This window comes from Microcaecilia unicolor, chromosome 8 (assembly GCF_901765095.1).
Source record: "Microcaecilia unicolor chromosome 8, aMicUni1.1, whole genome shotgun sequence".
In the NCBI taxonomy this organism is placed as follows: domain Eukaryota; kingdom Metazoa; phylum Chordata; class Amphibia; order Gymnophiona; family Siphonopidae; genus Microcaecilia; species Microcaecilia unicolor.
Window position 1 is genome coordinate 246,743,756 of NC_044038.1, and position 16,934 is coordinate 246,760,689.

General features: G+C 44.1%; 1 protein-coding gene across 2 annotated transcripts in view; it reads right to left on the bottom strand.

Moving 5' to 3' along the window:
• The window catches only part of LOC115476565 (fer-1-like protein 4), a 147,279-nt gene that overhangs the window by 24,910 nt on the left and 105,435 nt on the right, over positions 1 to 16,934 (bottom strand). For both annotated transcript variants that reach the window (XM_030212993.1, XM_030212992.1), the window contains exons 33-37: positions 16,657 to 16,763; positions 10,730 to 10,861; positions 9,479 to 9,589; positions 4,103 to 4,230; positions 2,053 to 2,223 (exon numbers count right to left, since the gene is read on the bottom strand). In XM_030212993.1, coding sequence (XP_030068853.1) covers positions 2,053 to 2,223; positions 4,103 to 4,230; positions 9,479 to 9,589; positions 10,730 to 10,861; positions 16,657 to 16,763 — 649 coding nt within the window. The remainder of the gene's footprint in view (positions 1 to 2,052; positions 2,224 to 4,102; positions 4,231 to 9,478; positions 9,590 to 10,729; positions 10,862 to 16,656; positions 16,764 to 16,934) is intronic.

The following is a 16,934-nucleotide window of genomic DNA, read 5'->3' on the forward strand; positions in this document are numbered from 1 at the left end:
GCGAACATAAGGGTAGAACCTCTCATAAATATTCTTTTGCAATTCATAAATTTGATAATTGTAAACCACATAGATTGACTTTGATATGCGGTATATCAAGTATAAATAAACTTGAACTTGAACTCATGTTTAGAAACAATTTAAAATTCAGGACACCCACCTAGGGAACTCTATATGGTGAATTACAGGCCACCAATACAACCAGGGGCATACCTACCATTGAGCAAACCCAGTGCGTTTTTTCTAGCAAAAAGGCTGACGGTACTCAAATGCCTGGCCACCCTTCAGGGGTGAGATAATCACTAAGGAACACACCCCACAATAGCCAGGCCCCCTGCAGAATCTATGACAAGGCAGAATTGGTGTATAGGGCCTGAACTCTTTCATTAAAACTTGGAGACAGGGGTCATTTTTAGCAGACAATGGAAAAGGTGCCAGTACTCAGTATCCCCTCAAAAAAAGCCCTGAGCAAACCCAACAAAATGCCCAGGGCTGCCCAATGGTAGGTGCCACCTGCAACTGAGCCTTACCCCATCTACAAGTCCAGCATCCCTCCCTTGCTCTGCCCCTCCCCCCCCCGTGTGGGTCTGGCATCTCTCCAGCTCCCCCCACCCCCAAACACATGGTGGGTCACTGGTAGAGGCAACACTGAAAACAAGCTACCTATGTGCTAAAGACAATCCGACCGATGTTCAGTGGGGGTTTTTTTTTAATGCTGACCATTGTTTGCTAAATTAGCCCTGGTTATTCAGGGTTGGGCCATGTCTGGGTACCCACACTGAAAATTTGGGGCTAACTGCAGAAGTGCTGGCTGCCGGGGCTCATGCAGATCCCAGCCAATAGTGTGCCCTGTGGTCCTTCTGATTCTGCCTGCAGGGCTAGGATCCCCCCCTCACAACTCCCCCTACCACTCAGGATAGGCTTTCTGGCCTATCTGAACTTCCGGGTAGTCCAGTGGGGTGACAGGGGTTGGCTTTCCCTCCTCTTTCTCCTTCCTGCCCTCTTCCCAGCATCTCCTCTGATGTTCCCTTCCACTCTCTCTGTGTCCAACATCTCTCTTGATCTCCCCTTCCATATTTCCCATGTCCAGCATCTCGCCCAATCTCTCATTCCACCTTGCCAGGTCCAGCATCTCCTGTCCCAGCTCTTCCATGTCCAGCATCTCCCTCAATCCCCCCCTTCCATATTCCCATGTCTAGCATTGCCTCTTCCCCCTCCCCCATTTCCAGCATCTCTTTCCACCTCTCCCCTGTCCACTTTCTCCCCCTCCTCCATGTCTAGCAACTCCCCAATCTACCCTTTTTCAGCTTACCCCATCCATCATGTCCCCTTCACCTCCCTTTTCACGCCACTGCCATCCTCATGGCTGAAGCAGAAGCAGAAAATGTCAGCATGGGGTCTCAGGGCCTGAGCACATACTCAGTATCTTTCAATCCTGCCCCTATGTGACGTCTTATCTAGGAGGGGCAGGACTGGGTTTTGAGGTCCTGCACTGATATTTTGTTTTTGTCATATTTCCCATTCAGGGCAGGAGGTTTTTTTTTACTTGCTGGTCTGGGTGGAGAAGGTGGCCCCTACCATCGAGCAACCCCCCAGCTTTTTGCCGTGCTCCCTCAATTGTATCTATGTCTCTGCCTAATATCTTTGTACTGGTTCTGACAATTAATTATTCTATGCTTATCTATAAAAATATGAAATCAAATTTAATTTATCCAATGTTTTAAAATTATTTAAATTGAATCATATGCAAAAATAACTTAATACAGAATATTTTCATTAAAACAATTACTTAAAACACTTTTGAATCTTGATATTATTTGCATTATACTTGAGGTACACTTGGCTCATAGCACAAAAATTTGAAAGCTTATAAAAAGGTGCATGAAAGAAAATTATTGCTTACATAACCTGTCACAAATTAGAGAGACACTGCTGTACACAATGATTTTTGCTGTACATTTCCCCTCGGAGTGCTATAGTGTACTCTTAACTGTATACTGCCATTTACAGTACTGCAATCTGTACAGTGACTCTTGCCGTATAATGACTTACACGTCATACTGTGAAGCAATGCCACAGTTGGCTCTGTGTTGACTGTAAAATCGATTCTCTAAGTCGATCTTTGTTTCTCCAATCAGGTCATCAGAACCCACCAGATCGTGATCAAAAACAGAAACAGTGATTTCTGACTCTATGGGAAAAGACACTGTCATCTCGAAAACTCTATACATAAAACAGAAAAATAATGCTGACATGAGTAATCTTCAACAGAGATATACCAAAACACGCAGAGATGACATTCACTGACTAGAACATGCCAACACATACACAGTTCGCAGATGGGTCACATTTTATGACAAGAGTATATCAAGACACCATGTACATTTATAATAAAAGCATGCTAACACATACAAAGTACTGATGTAAGAATTACTTTATAGTACATGTGTAGTGTAAGTCAGGCAGAAGACAGCATATTATTATTACATATCTGGATGTTAGCAGACTAGCGGGGCTGCAGGTATTAATGCTGTGAGCATAACATTAGATTTACATACATTAATATGCATGAGGAAGCTTGGTATAAATTCTATCCAAGCAGCCCATGCATTGTTGAAGGTATTGTATTGTGTTAATGAATTTATATTATGCTATTGAGTTGCAAAGTGGAGTACAAATAATAAAAAAACTTCTCATATCAGAAGGAATTAACAATCAAAAGCACAAACAAATAATGAGGTAGTACACTTTGATACAAGTAACATTATAGGCAGGCACAGTGGAAATTTGCATGCACGAAGAATTCTGCAATTTAAAGCTTTGTGGCTCTTTTATTAAGCTGCGCTACGCAGCTACTGCGGGTTTTACTGCATAATAGACATTATCACAGTCCACTGTTAACATCTATCGCTCATTAAACCCAGAATGAAAAAGTACAAATTCTGCAATTATAAAGCTTTGTGGCTCTTTTAAGCTGCACTACGCAACTGCTGCAGGTTTTACTATATGATAGACATTATCGCGGATCCACATTCAAATACATATAAAGGAGCTAATGATAGAGATTTATTAATTCATGAGTGATGTGGAACAAGTTAATAGGGAATGGCTATTTACCCTTTCAAATAGCAGCAAGACTAGGGAACACAGCATGAAATTCATTAGTAGCAGATATAATACAAATTTATGAAAGTATTATTTTCAGTAAATGGAAAATTAAGCGATGGAATTTGTTGCCAGAAGATGTGGTTAAAAGTTAATAGTATAGCTGATTTATTTAAAAAAAAAAAAAAGGTTTGGTTAAATTTCTGGAGCACAAGTCATGAACAATTACTAACCAGATAGACTTGGCTATCTCTTTCCTTATTTCTGTAAATAGCAACATAGAACAGACCTTCCTTTTAGGATCTGTTGGGTCCTTCCAGGTGATGCCGACCTGCCATTGCAGATAAGCTACTGCACTTAATGAACCATTGGTCAGACCCAGTACATCAGTGTTTGTGTTCTAGCCCTTAGATTATACATTTTAGTACTGTTGTTTCTCTGGACTCCCCTCCAATAGGACTGACACCCCTCCCCCATATAGTTACTATTTTATCTCATACTCTTTGAAAAAAACAAGCATGCAGTTCGGTAGAGGCTGATATTTTCAGTGAGATACATGGTTATCTTGGCACCATCGATTATCGCAAGTTAAAGATAATCAAATATTTTTATGCTGTTATTTTAGGTCCGCTGAATAGCGCCACCATCCCATTTCCAATATGCAAATTGGATAGTTTAATTGGTATTTGCTATGCCGCCTTCTCATTGAGGAGGTCAAAGCGGTTTAACAGTAACATAACAAAAGAAAAGGAAGTCCAATATGTGATAGGAAAGACACATTCAGCAAGATTCTCAATCACCCCGTTTAAACATAATAAAATTAAAATTACAGTTAAAATCACTGTCCTAAGGAACCAATCAGATTGGAGAACATTCTGAACCGAATTTATAACACAACCTAGCCATGTCTCTGTAGTTCAATAAGTCCAGTTTTCACCTGCTTTACTTTCACAGAGAGATAGTATAAGCAGAAAAATATTAAAAAGAACAAACTTACTCTCCAAAGACAGGATTCAGTTGCTTGGGAATATATCTGTCCTTAGTATCCTTTACCTGCTCCCCAACCTTCACCACCACATAGGGATCTGCCTTCCCGTTGGGATCCGCTGGTGATAGGTTACTTGCCTAAAATTCAAAATATAGTTCAAGACTATTTAATATCAGGCACAGCACTTTGATAGAGCAGCCCCTCCTTACATCTCTACCCTCATATCCCCTTACGTTCCTACCCGCAACCTCCCCTCTCAAGACAAATCCCTCCTTTCAGTACCCTTCTCCACCACCGCCAACTCCAGGCTCCACCCTTTCTGCCTCGCCTCACCCCACGCCTGGAACAAACTCCCTGAGCCCATACGCCAGGCCCCCTTCCCTGCCCATCTTCAAATCCTTGCTCAAAGCCCACCTCTTCAATGTCGCCTTCGGCACCTAACCACTATACCTCTATTAAGGAAATCTAGACTGCCCCAACTTGACATTTCGTCCTTTAGATTATAAGCTCCTTTGCGCAGGGGCTGTCCTTCTTTGTTAAACTGTACAGCGCTGCATAACCCAAGTAGCGCTCTAGAAATGTTAAGTAGTAGTAGTAGTAGATCTGGCTAGAAAATCTCTCTGGATATGAAGATGTGCCAGAGCGACTACTAATGAACCACTTTGGACCGAAACTTGTTTCTGGATAATAGTGGGATACAAGAACACATAAATATTGTAGTATCATTGGCTTGAATCTCTCCGTACCACCAAAGTCAATACTTGTCACTATAGATGTCTCTTGTTTTCCTGAGAGCTTATATCTGTGGACATCCATAAGCAAAGTTCCTCCCTGTTTTAATTTAATTTAATTAAACCACTCTATTATATCCCAGGTTAGTGCAATATATATATATATCAAACTTATTAAACCATAAACCATAGTTCTTAGTGGAATTCCGGACTTGGCATGAGAAGTTGTAACAGTGTTGGGGCCACTTGGCAATAGAGACCTTAACATGATCAAATTTGAGATAATAACTGGAGTGAAGGCAGTAAGGAAGTCTGCTGCATCGGTATTTAACTTTCAAAAGAGCATCTCTGATAAAATGAGGAAAATGATTAAAAAGAAAAGAAAACTAAAAGGAGCCGCTGCAAAGGTTAAGAATTTAAATCGGGCATGAACATTGTTTAAAAATACTATCTATGAAGCTCAGACCAGATGTATTCAAGTATGAAAAAATGTGGAAGGAAGACCAAATGGCAGCTGGCATGGAGGAGTGGCCTAGTGGTTAGGGTGGTGGACTTTGGTCCTGGGGAACTGAGGAACTGAGTTTGATTCCCGGCACAGGCAGCTCCTTGTGAACTCTGGGCAAGTCACTTAACCCTCCATTGCCTGCCGCATAGAGCCTGCCATGAGTGGGAAAGCGCGGGGTACAAATGTAAAAAAAAAAAAATGGTGAGGTGAAAGAGGCTATGAGAGCCAAAAGAACAGTTTAAAAAAAAAATAGAAAAAGGACCCAAATGAAGAAAACAGGAATCAGCATGAGCACTGGAAAATTAGATGCAAACCATTGATTAAAGAAGATTAAAAGCGAATTTGAAAAGAAGTAAACTCATAGCAAGAACATTATCAGGTACATTAGAAGCAGAAAACCTGTGAGGAGGGCAGTTGGGCCATTAGATCTTCAAGGAGTTGAGGAGCAATCTAGGAGGACAAAGCCATCGCAGAGAGACTAAGAGGGGCATTCTCAATATGACGTCTAAATCCAATTATGGATGTCTAGTGAAAAAACATTCAAAAATCCAGTAGTGAACATGACCATTTCAAACCAGACAAACATCCAACTTTTTGTTTTGAAAATGGTCATTTGCTAGACGTTATTGTGTTCAGTGTGTCCATTTTTTAGGACCATTTGAAAAAAAAAGTCCAAGGGAAAAAAGCACAAAAACAAGTAATTTGGATGTATTGGGGTGGGGGGAGGCAGCATTCTTAGTAGACTGGCCACACAGACATCCCAGCATAATAGTGGGGCAGCCTAGGGAATGATGCAGTACACTTCACATAAAAGGATCCAGGTACAGATCTGATTGTTACCTCTTTATATTGTATGGTAATCCCTCCAAAACACACCAAAAACCTACTGTACCCAACTGTACAGCATTACAATAGCCCTTATGCCTGCAGGTATCACCTACATGTAGGTACAGTAGCTTTTTAGTGGGTTTTGGAGGGCTCACACTTTCCACCACAAGTGTACTGGTTAGAGTGAGATATTGGCCTGGGTCTCCTTCTTTACAGTCCATTGCACTGACCACTAGACTATTCCTGGGACCTGCTTGTTGCTGTAATAGGACTGGCCATAACATCTGAAGCTGTCATAGAGCCTGATATGTATTGCACAGTCATATGTTAGGAGTCTGGGAGTGGGTCAGTGACCACTGGGGGAGTAAGGAGAGTTATGCCTTAATACCTCCAGTGGTAATTTGAATAAACTTCAAAGTCCACACACTGATCCATAAGATCCTACACGGAGAATCTCCAAGTTACATGACCAATCTAATCGACCTTCCAGCCAGGAACGGGTCCAAATCTTCTCGAACATATCTCAATCTTCACCTCCCCAACTGCAAGGGTCTCAAATATAAAACCTACTACGCATCCAACTTCTCCGTCATAGGCAGCCAACTCTGGAACGCCATACCAAGATACATCCGAACAACCAACGAACACCTACCCTTCCGAAAGCTGCTGAAAACATACCTCTTCAAACAAGCCTACCCAAACGACCCAACTTAAATCACGAACCCAATCCACACCACCTACATTAACCATAACCCATTCTTCCCCCCATATTCTCTTTCCTCTCATCCTTCTCTATACAACTGTGTTATTTATGGGATACCTTATACCCATACATTGTGTTATCTTTAGGAGATTTGTACCCAAATATTGTGTTATCTCTGTGATATACTGTACCCATACACTGTAAGCCACACTGAACCTGCTATCGAGCGGGAAAGAGCGGGGTATAAATGCTATAAATAAATACATAAATTTAGGCCACCTGTTGGTCCCTTAGTCGTGATTGAAACAGGTCTAGCCAAAAAAAGTCTTAATTTTGGCCCTAGTCATTTTCATTTTGTTCCATCATTGCAGAAAAACGTCCATCTTTTGGTCCTGCCGAAAACATGCCCCCAACATATCCCCTTGAAATCTGGACAAACTGTGGAGCAAAATGTCTAAACTTGGGGTGTCAAAAATTGCAACTTGGGCATTTTTGAGAGAAAAACATCTTCTGCTGCTTTATGACATTTTTGGACCTTTTTTGTTTTGAAAATGAGCCCCTAAATTAATTATCTGCTTCAGTATTTACTACCAGTGCCCAAAATGATATTTTAGGTGATGATACAGAGGAACTGAAACAAATCTCAGTGAAACTGGAAGATGTAAAAAGTCATATCAACAAATTAAAGCTCAGCAAATCACCTGGACTGGGTGGTATACATCCCAAGGTACTGAAATATCTCACAAATTAAATTGCTTTTTGACTATTGGTAATCTGTAACTTGTCATTAAAATAATCCATGATACCTGAAGATTGGAAGGTGGCCAATGTAATGCCAATTTTTTAAAAGGTTTCTGGGGGTTATCCGAGAAACTAGAGACAGGTAAGCTTGATATAAGTTCTGAGCAAAATGGTAGAAACTATTACAAAGAATAAAATTACTGAACACTTAGACAAGCATGGATTAAAGGGACAGAGTCAACATGGATTCAGCCAAGGGAAGTTTTGTCTCACCAATTTGCTATATTTATTTGCAAGCATGAATAAACACTGATAAAGGTGAGCTGGCTGATGTAGTGTATCTACATTTTCAGAAAGCCATAGGATAGGATGCAATGCTCTGTTGCGAATTGAGAACTGCTTAATAGATTGAAAACACAGGGTAGGGTTAAAATGACCAGCTCTGTAAATGAAAGAAGGTGAATAGTGGAATGCTGCAGGATCTGTACTGGGACGGGTGCTATTTAATATATTTATAAATGATTTGGAAATGGGAATGATGAGATGACAAAAAGACTATTCAAAGTTCATAAATCACATGTGGACTGTATGAAATTACCGGAGGAACTTGGGAGTCTGGAAGACTGGGCATCTAAATGACAGATGAAATTTAATGTACACAAGGGTAAAGTGATGCACATTGGGAAGAATAAACCAATTTATAGCTACATGACGTTAGGAGTCACCACCGAGAATAAGGATTTAGGTGTTATTGTGAACAGTACATTGAAATCTCAGTGTTTGTGGTGGTGGTCAAAATGCAAAAAGAATAGCAGAAATTATTAGGAAAGAAACAGAGAATAAAACAAAGAATATTAAGTAATAGAATAAAACAAAGAATATTATAATGCCTCTGTATTGCTCATGATGCGACCTCACCCAGAGTATTGTATGCAGTTCATCATGGCAGGTCTTGCCCTACCTTGCCTAGCCAAGCTCTGCCTAGCATTGTGCCTACCTTGCCTTTTTTGCCCTGTTCCTGTCTCCAGCTCCATCTCCAAGTTCTGGTCTGTCAGGCCAGCCCGAAGGGCTCTTTTGAGACCTAATCTCCAGCCAGTGCCGGGAATGAAGACTCACCTACTGCCAGTAGGGGTCTACCCAGTCCCTGGGTTGGGCTTACCATCGTATCCCCTGGTGGTCCAAGAACTCACCAGTGATAGCAGTAAATGGCTAAGCAGCAATTTTTTAAGAATTACACATCCATTTACTGCTGGATTCCTTACTGCCTCCTGTTTAGGAGGCGATGAGGGCTAAATTGCTCTAGGAGTTTTTTTTATGACCAATGAAAGAAATATTAAGCCTAATCTGCTGAGATATGTTATTATTCATCTCTGTAAGGGCTTCTGAGATCCTTTTCTCCCATCCTATTATATTTGGGATTGTAATGCAACTGTAGTCTCAGGTTGTTTTTCTGGGGTTTGACAATTTTTTTATCTGATTGCCTTCTGGGTCACAACCTGGTCTGTTTTTCAAGATATCCACAAAGAATAGATATGAGATATAGTTGAATACAATGGAAACAAGACAAGCAAATCCATCTAGCCCTCAAAAATCCAATTTGGGAATCTCTGCTGTAGTCTGCATACTATGAATGTTACCTTTCCAATATGTGTCATCCCTCACCCCTCTTGCTATGTAATGACTGACATCCCCATATATAACAGTATTTAATAGGGTTACAGCTATGTATCTAGACACGGTCCACAGACTGATCTCAGATATTACATGAAAGCTCTCTCCAAAGCAGCAGAGACCAGATTTATCCAATGGGTGAGGAAGAGCTAAATACTGTTGGAAGAGGGGCCTGAGAGCAGAAAAAGCCCCTTAGTGCTACTTACTTTAATGACATAAACTCGCACAAGAACCTTGATGGGTCGGTTTCTGGGAACGCCATGCATGATCTTAAAATCTGTCCCTGCTTCATCAGCAGGATAGATATAAAATGATCCCTGAAAGAAGAACAGGAAGTAATTACATTTCTCTTTTTACTGCTGGCCTCGTAATTTCTTTCTGATCCTTTGAGTGTTCAGATTAGTTGGAATTGTGTCACTTTAGGTATTTTTTAGGTCTCATTCTTTTTCAGGTTGTTATTGAATCTATGATTTTCTCTATTCTTCATTATTCTAACATTGTCTGTCTAAGACTCCCAGATGAACAATTGAAAAGATTACAGACCATTCAAAACGTGGCACCTAAACTGATATATGTTCAGCTACTTGGTCTGATCATGGAACCCCTTTTTTTTAGTGACATATTAAGTGGAGGAGTGGCCTAGTGGTTAGGGTGGTGGACTTTGGTCCTGGGGAACTGAGAAACTGAGTTCGATTCCCACGTCAGGCACAGGCAGCTCCTTGTGACTCTGGGCAAGTCACTTAACCCTCCATTGCCTTGTGTAAGCCGCATTGAGCCTGCCATGAGTGGGAAAAGCGCAGGGTACAAATGTAACAAAAATACAACAACAAAAAAAATTACTGAGATTAGTTTACAAGCCCTTTACGGGCTGGGCCCTAATTACCTACAAGACTATATAAGGCTTTACCAGTCAAAGAGAGCCCTCAAATCCCCCCAAGATGTCAGACTGGTCATTCCTACTTTGTACTGACTGATATGGCTATATTAGAAAGGATTCTGATTGGTCATTCAGGAAAGGAGTTCCACATTACAGAAAAAGCAAAAGATCCAGTTTCAGACAGCGGAGCATATTGAATTGAGGGAGCATCTAAGAGTTTCCAGCCCATGGACTTCAAAGTATCCCAGGGCCGGTACAGGAAATCCAGTGTGGAGCGTTAATATTGACTCTGTGATGCTTTGGACAGTACAGGAAGTCAGGGACTGGAGTGTTACACATAATTAATTCTGTGATATCAAGTTGGACTTTGACTGTTGGCATTGACTGTGACACTAGGAACAGCAGGGGGAGCCACAGACCGAAGTGTTAGCATGACCTCTGTGAACCTCTGTGATGTCAAAGAAAGTACAGGAATTGAGGGCTTGCATCAAAATACTGGCTCCATGATAATGGGACATTGGTACTGACTGTGTTCAAAGAGTGATAATAGGGAGCTCAGGCTGAAATTATTACATCTTACCTTGTATTTTCCCATGAAGTTTTCATCATCATTCATATCATCTTCCTCATTCATTTTCCCTCGATGTAAAGGGAAAATGAAGAGCCAGTCTTCAAAGTTATCAAACTCATTCTCCAGTTCAGAGTTGTAAATCTAGAATCAGAAGGTGGAAAGCTCCATTACCCAAATAAATGAAGGTTCAGAACTGATCCCAAGGCCTGTCTTTGATTTACACTCTGTTTATGTGTGAACTTGTGCCTCTGAAAGTGACGTGAAGGGGCATAATCGAACATGGCACCCAAGTTTTCATGAGGGCGTCCTCGCATGATGGCCCCACGAAGGGGTGGAGAAACCCTTATTATCGAAACAAGATGGGCATCCATCTTTCGATAATACGGTCGGGGACGCCCAAATCTCAACATTTAGGTCGACCTTAGAGATGGTCGACCTAAATGTTGAGATGGTCTACCTCAGAGATGGTCGTCCCCGTTTTTCAGCCATAATGGAAAACGAGGACGCCCATCTCAAAAATGACCAAATCCAAGCCCTTTGGTCGTGGGAGGAGCCAGAATTCGTAGTGCACTGGTCCCCCTGACATGCCAGGACACCAACCGGCACCCTAAGGGGCACTGCAGTGGACTTCACAAATTGCTCCCAGGCAGGGCCGCCGAGAGCCGGAGCCGGGCCCGGGACAAGGCCGCCCCCGGGCCCCCCCACCCGAGGTTGCCACCCACCCGAGGTCGCCGCCCACCCAAGATCGCTGGCCCCCCCGCCGCCCACCAACCCGAGGTCACCGGGCCCCCCTCCACCCGCTATTGGGCCGGGCCCTCGGAACTAACCTTAAGCCTCCTTTCACTTCGCAGCAAGCAGCGGTAGGGCAGACCTCTCCTCCTTCCTTCCGTGCCCCGCCCTCGTGAACGTTACGTCAGGCGAGGGCGGGACATGGAAGGAAGGAGTGGCCTGACCTGCTGCTGCTTGCTGCGAAGTGAAAGGAGGCTTAAGGTTAGTTCTGGGAGTGACGGAGGGCGGGCCAGGCGGCGACAGAGGGCGGGCCAGGCACTGGCGGTGCCGGGCCCCCCTGGAGGCCTGAGCCCTGGGACTTTTGTCCCCCCTGTCCCCCCCTCTCGGCGGCCCTGCTCCCAGGTGCATAGCTCCCTTACCCTGGGTGCTGAGCCCCCCAAAACCCACTCCCCACAACTGTACACCACTACCATAGCCCTAAGGGGTGAAGGGGGCACCTACATGTGGGTACAGTGGGTTTCGGGTGGGTTTTGGAGGGCTCACATTTACCACCACAAGTATAACAGGTGGGGGGGGGGGGATGGGCCTGGGTCCGCCTACCTGAAGTGCACTGCACTCACTAAAACTGCTCCAGGGACCTTCATACTGCTGTCATGGAGCTGGGTATGACATTTGAGGCTGGCACAAAATATATATATTTTTTCCATTCATTTTTTATTATTTTCAAAAATAAACTCAGTAACAATAAGAACATTCCTGATACACCAGATGCTCTATACAATAACCATCTATAACACATTTGTATGTTCATGCTCTACCTCCCCCACCCATCCCTCCCCCTCCCTGTGGCACAAAATATTTTAAAAGATATTTTTTGAGGGTGGGAGGGGGTTGGTGATCACTAGGGGAGTAAGGGGAGGTCATCCCCAATTCTCTCCGGTGGTCATCTGGTCAGTTCAGGCACCTTTTTGTGCCTTGGTCATAAGAAAAACAGGACCAGGTAAAGTCGTCCAAGTGCTCGTCAGGGATGCCCTTTTTTTCCATTATGGGTCGAGGACGTCCATGTGTTAGGCAAGCCCAAGTCCCACCTTCACTATGCCTTTGACATGCCCCCGTGAACTTTGGTCATCCCTGAGACGGAAAGCAGTTGTGAACGCCCAAAATCGACTTTCGATTATACCGATTTGGGTGACCCTGTGAGGATGCCCACCTTCCGATTTGTGTCAAAAGATGGGCGTCCTTCTCTTTCGAAAATGAGCCTGCTAGTCTCCTGTCCTATGAAATTATTTAAACATCTACCCATTGGGGGACTATTATGACTATTTAAATTTAGCATGAGAGGAAGGGCAGTTTCCAGTATCTTTGGGGCCCATGACTCCAATATTTAAAAAATGAAAAGAAAAATGTTTAGGATTGTTCCAATTACTGACTTGTAACAAGTTTACCTTTTCGGTGAAGTGGATGGCAGTTGTTGCATTTTAGCTGAAAATTTGTCATTTTGACATGTTCGACTCACATGGTTTTAAATGTTATTTCAGTACAGAAACTTGTCTTATTACTGAAATCTATTTAATTTTGGACAAAGGGCAGGTTGTTACAATTGGATTTGAGTTCTGCCTTTTATATGGTAGATCATGAGATTTTACTCTTTAAATTTAATGCTATAGGAATGTCAGGGAAGGTATTAAATTGGTTCTTCTCCTATCAAACCTATAAATGGCAAGTGACCGACTCACCTGCAAATGCGTAGTAGAGACTTCCCTCTTTGTCCCGCCCCCCGCATCAAGACGTGATGACAGGGGGAGGGAGGCGGGACAGAGAGGGAAACTGCGCGGAAGGGGAGGGAGGGAACCGCTGACGTCGCTACCGCTCCCCCCCCAAGGTAGCCGCTACCACCCCCCCCCCCGGAGTCGCCACAACCCCCCCTTCACCCGGCCCGGGCCCTCTCTTCGTTATTCAACTTACAGCAGCGCCGAAACAGCAGCAAGCAGCTCAGCTTCAGCTCCCGTCGGCCTTCCTTCCCTGCCTGTGCCCCGCCCTCGCCGACGTGACGTCACACGAGGGCGAGGCACAGGCAGTGAAGGAAGGCCAATGGGAGCTGCTGCTTGCTGCTGTTTTGGCGCTGCTGTAAGTTGAATAACGAAGAGAGGGCCCGGGCCGGGTGAAGGGGGGGCGGGGCGACTCCGGGGTGGGGGGGCGGTAGCGGCTACCTTGGGGGGGGGGGACAAGGGAGGTCTCAGAAGGAGGGGGGGCCTTGGAGCTGGGAGGGCTGGACTGAAGGGGACCTTCCAGCTGGCTGGGAAGAAGGCACCAGGGGGGGGGCAGGGGGCCTTGGAACTGGGAGGGAGGGCAGGGGGCCCCTTACAGTTGTGAGGGAATGGGGCCCTTACAGTTGTGAGGGAGAGCAGGGGGCCTTGGAACTGGGAGGGAGGGCAGGGGGCCTTGGGAGCTGGGGGGGAGGGCCTGGGGCCTTGGAACTGGGAGGGAGGGAGGGAGGGCGGGCAGGGGGCCTTGCAGCTGGGAAGGGGGGAGGACTGGAGCCTTGGAGCTGGGAGGGAGGGACAGAGGGGGCCTTGGAGCTGGCAGGGAAGGAGGATGGCAGGGGGCCTTGCAGCTGCAACGGGAGGGGGGCCTTGGGAAAAAAAAACATTCCAATACGCGCCCGTTTTAACGGGCTTAACGGCTAGTTGTTGAGTAAATAGTGTGGTGACACTACTGTGCAGAAGGAATGGATCCTCAGGAGCTTAGTCAAGATCGGGAGGTGGGGCTGGTAGTTGGGAGGCAGGGATAGTGCTGGGCAGACTTATACGGTCTGTGTCAGAGCCAGTGGTTGGGAGGTGGGGCTGGTGGTTGGGAGGCGGGGATAGTGCTGGCAGACTTATACGGTCTGTGCCCTGAAGAACACAGGTACAAATCAAAGTAGGGTATACACAAAAGTAGCACACATGAGTTGTCTTGTTGGGCAGACTGGATGGACCGTGCAGGTCTTTTTCTGCCATCATCTACTATGACACTTGAAATCCAGGGAGAAATGTAGAAACTGCAGATGAAATTCCGCCACCTTAAGAAATAGGAATGCTAGAAAGCCAAGTTTCCGTTGAAGCTATAGAGCTGCTGAGGAACTACAGTTCCCATGAGGCTGTAGGAGGTGGAACTGGAATTCAGCACAGGGCACTGAAAAGCTGAAGGTGTCCTGAGGGAGAGAGAGCTGGGGCAATGCTCCCTGAAAGCAGACCCTATAGAAGCCAGCCAGTAGGAAGGGTGTGTCTTCCAGCTAGCAGAAATGAAGCATGGACTGACTTTTTCCTGTTCTTGAGAAATGCTGGAAGCTGAGCAGGGAAGAACCACAGGTGGGCTTTAAACTTATGAGCTGTTTTATTCTGGTTGGTCTTTCAATTGCAATCACTGAGGAAAGGCTACTAGGAATATGTGCTTCAAAGGAGAAGTTTAATGGTTTTCTGGATGTTTTGGTTAATACCCCAGCAAATCTGAGGAGAGGGGGATTAAAACCCTGATGATTTAAAGCCAGGATGAAATTGCTTAAGGGTATTAGGTAATGGGAGGTGAAGAGATCCCAGAAATGTGCTGAGCTTTCAAATGGCAGTTTGGGAAAAGAAAAGGACTGTGGTGAAACGCTAAATCTCTTTATGTTTGTGAATTATGTTGATGCGGTATTTGTGCTGTTTATTTTTCTAGTAAAGTATTAAAAGGGTCTGAGAGTAGAGGTGGGGTGGTAGGCCAAATGCAGTCCAAGAACATCCAAACTTATATACCAGAAGCACTGGCCACTATTTCTGGGATAAACAGTATAAAATGTTTTGAACTTTTTTGGGATCTTGCCAGGTATTTGTGACCTGGATTGGCCACTGCTGGAAACAGGATGCTGGACTTGATTGACCTTGGTCTTTCCCAGTATGGCAATACTTATGTACTTATGTACCTTGCCATAAGAAGGTAGCTTACACCAACACTACAAGAGCTGACCTGGAGGAGGCGCTCTATGACAACTGATAGGGGAAAGTTTTAAAAAGTTGGAATCTGGGTTGTGGTGTCCCTTGGGAATCTTCTTTATGTCTGTATATTTGTGTTTTCTGGTGAAATTTGGGTAATATCATTTTATTTATGCCAATGACCTTCAACTTATTTTTCCACTTCAAGATTCTATGGATGAAAAATAGTTCTTTGGATGAAGGCCCACTTTTTAAAATTAAATGTGTATAAATTTACAGTTTTATGTGTGATGGCAAAAGCAAATCTTTTTATCAGCTACAGGTCCAGTGTTAGAAGGGAAGGAATTGCCAGTAGAATGTATAGTCTGAAGTTTAGGTTATTTTGATAGGTTCTTCCTTATCATTTGAACCCCAAGTAGTGAAGACTTGCTTTAATGATTAAAATTACTGTAGTATTTCTCTCTTTCCCCCACTCCATGGTCTCCACATCTCTCTGTGTGCCTCCCCTCTTCAGCATCTCTCTCTCTCCTTCCATCCCGAATACCCTCTTTAGCATCTCTCTTCTTTCTCCATTCCCATGGTCTCCAGCATTTCTTTCCTTCTCTGCCCCACATGGTCTACTCCTCTCTTACTCCTCTTCAGCATTTCTCTCCTCCTGTGCCGCTGCAACAAGGTGTTTATCTTTTTTACCTTGATTCCCAGGGGCAGCGACTCTGCCATCTGACACAGAGCCTTGAACAGCTGTGCATGCCCAAGGCTAGCCAGCTGGCTGGCTCCCCCCCCCCCTTGCAAGTGATGCCTGTTAAGCAGATGGCAGAGTCGCTGTCCCAGGGGAGACAGAAAAGGAAAGTTGTGTGGGTGCCAAGGCACCTGTGGCTCTCTCCCCACCATTCCAATGCCTGTGATAGTCATGTTAAGTACTGGGTATCACCTCCTTCCCAGAGTTTACTAAAAACATCATGTCATTAGTCTGTCCTCAGATTCAGCTGTTTAGGACAACAAAATTACTAATGTCTCTGTACACCAAGAATAATAATGGTTTCCTGTATCCCTATACTAGGATGACAGGGCCCTATAACCCAGACAAACAGGTACCACCGGGGAAACTAAGAATGCTTTGTTCTCACAAGTAAATATAGCGATTTAAATATTATGTTAAAAAATAGATGATAATTAATCATTGTACAGCCAAGAGAATGAAATAGCAAGATACAGTCCTCACTCTTGCAGCGAGATGAGGGCGAGTCATAGGCTCACCTTTAATGTTGCTATCAATTTCCTTTTGGTCTTTACTGACTCATCTTCAGTCATCAAATCTTCATCCACATCTGCATCAATTGAGGCTGCGTTGAAATTCCCACCATCTTCATGTTCCATCAGCCAAATGGGAAGCGTACAAGAAGATTTACAAATTCAACAATTTTTCTTCATCATAACAATTACTACAGGAATTCATTTAATATGGCAGAAGATAACTAGGGCTTTGATTCCTTATACATCTCACATTTAAAAAAAATATTTACAGGATTATTTTT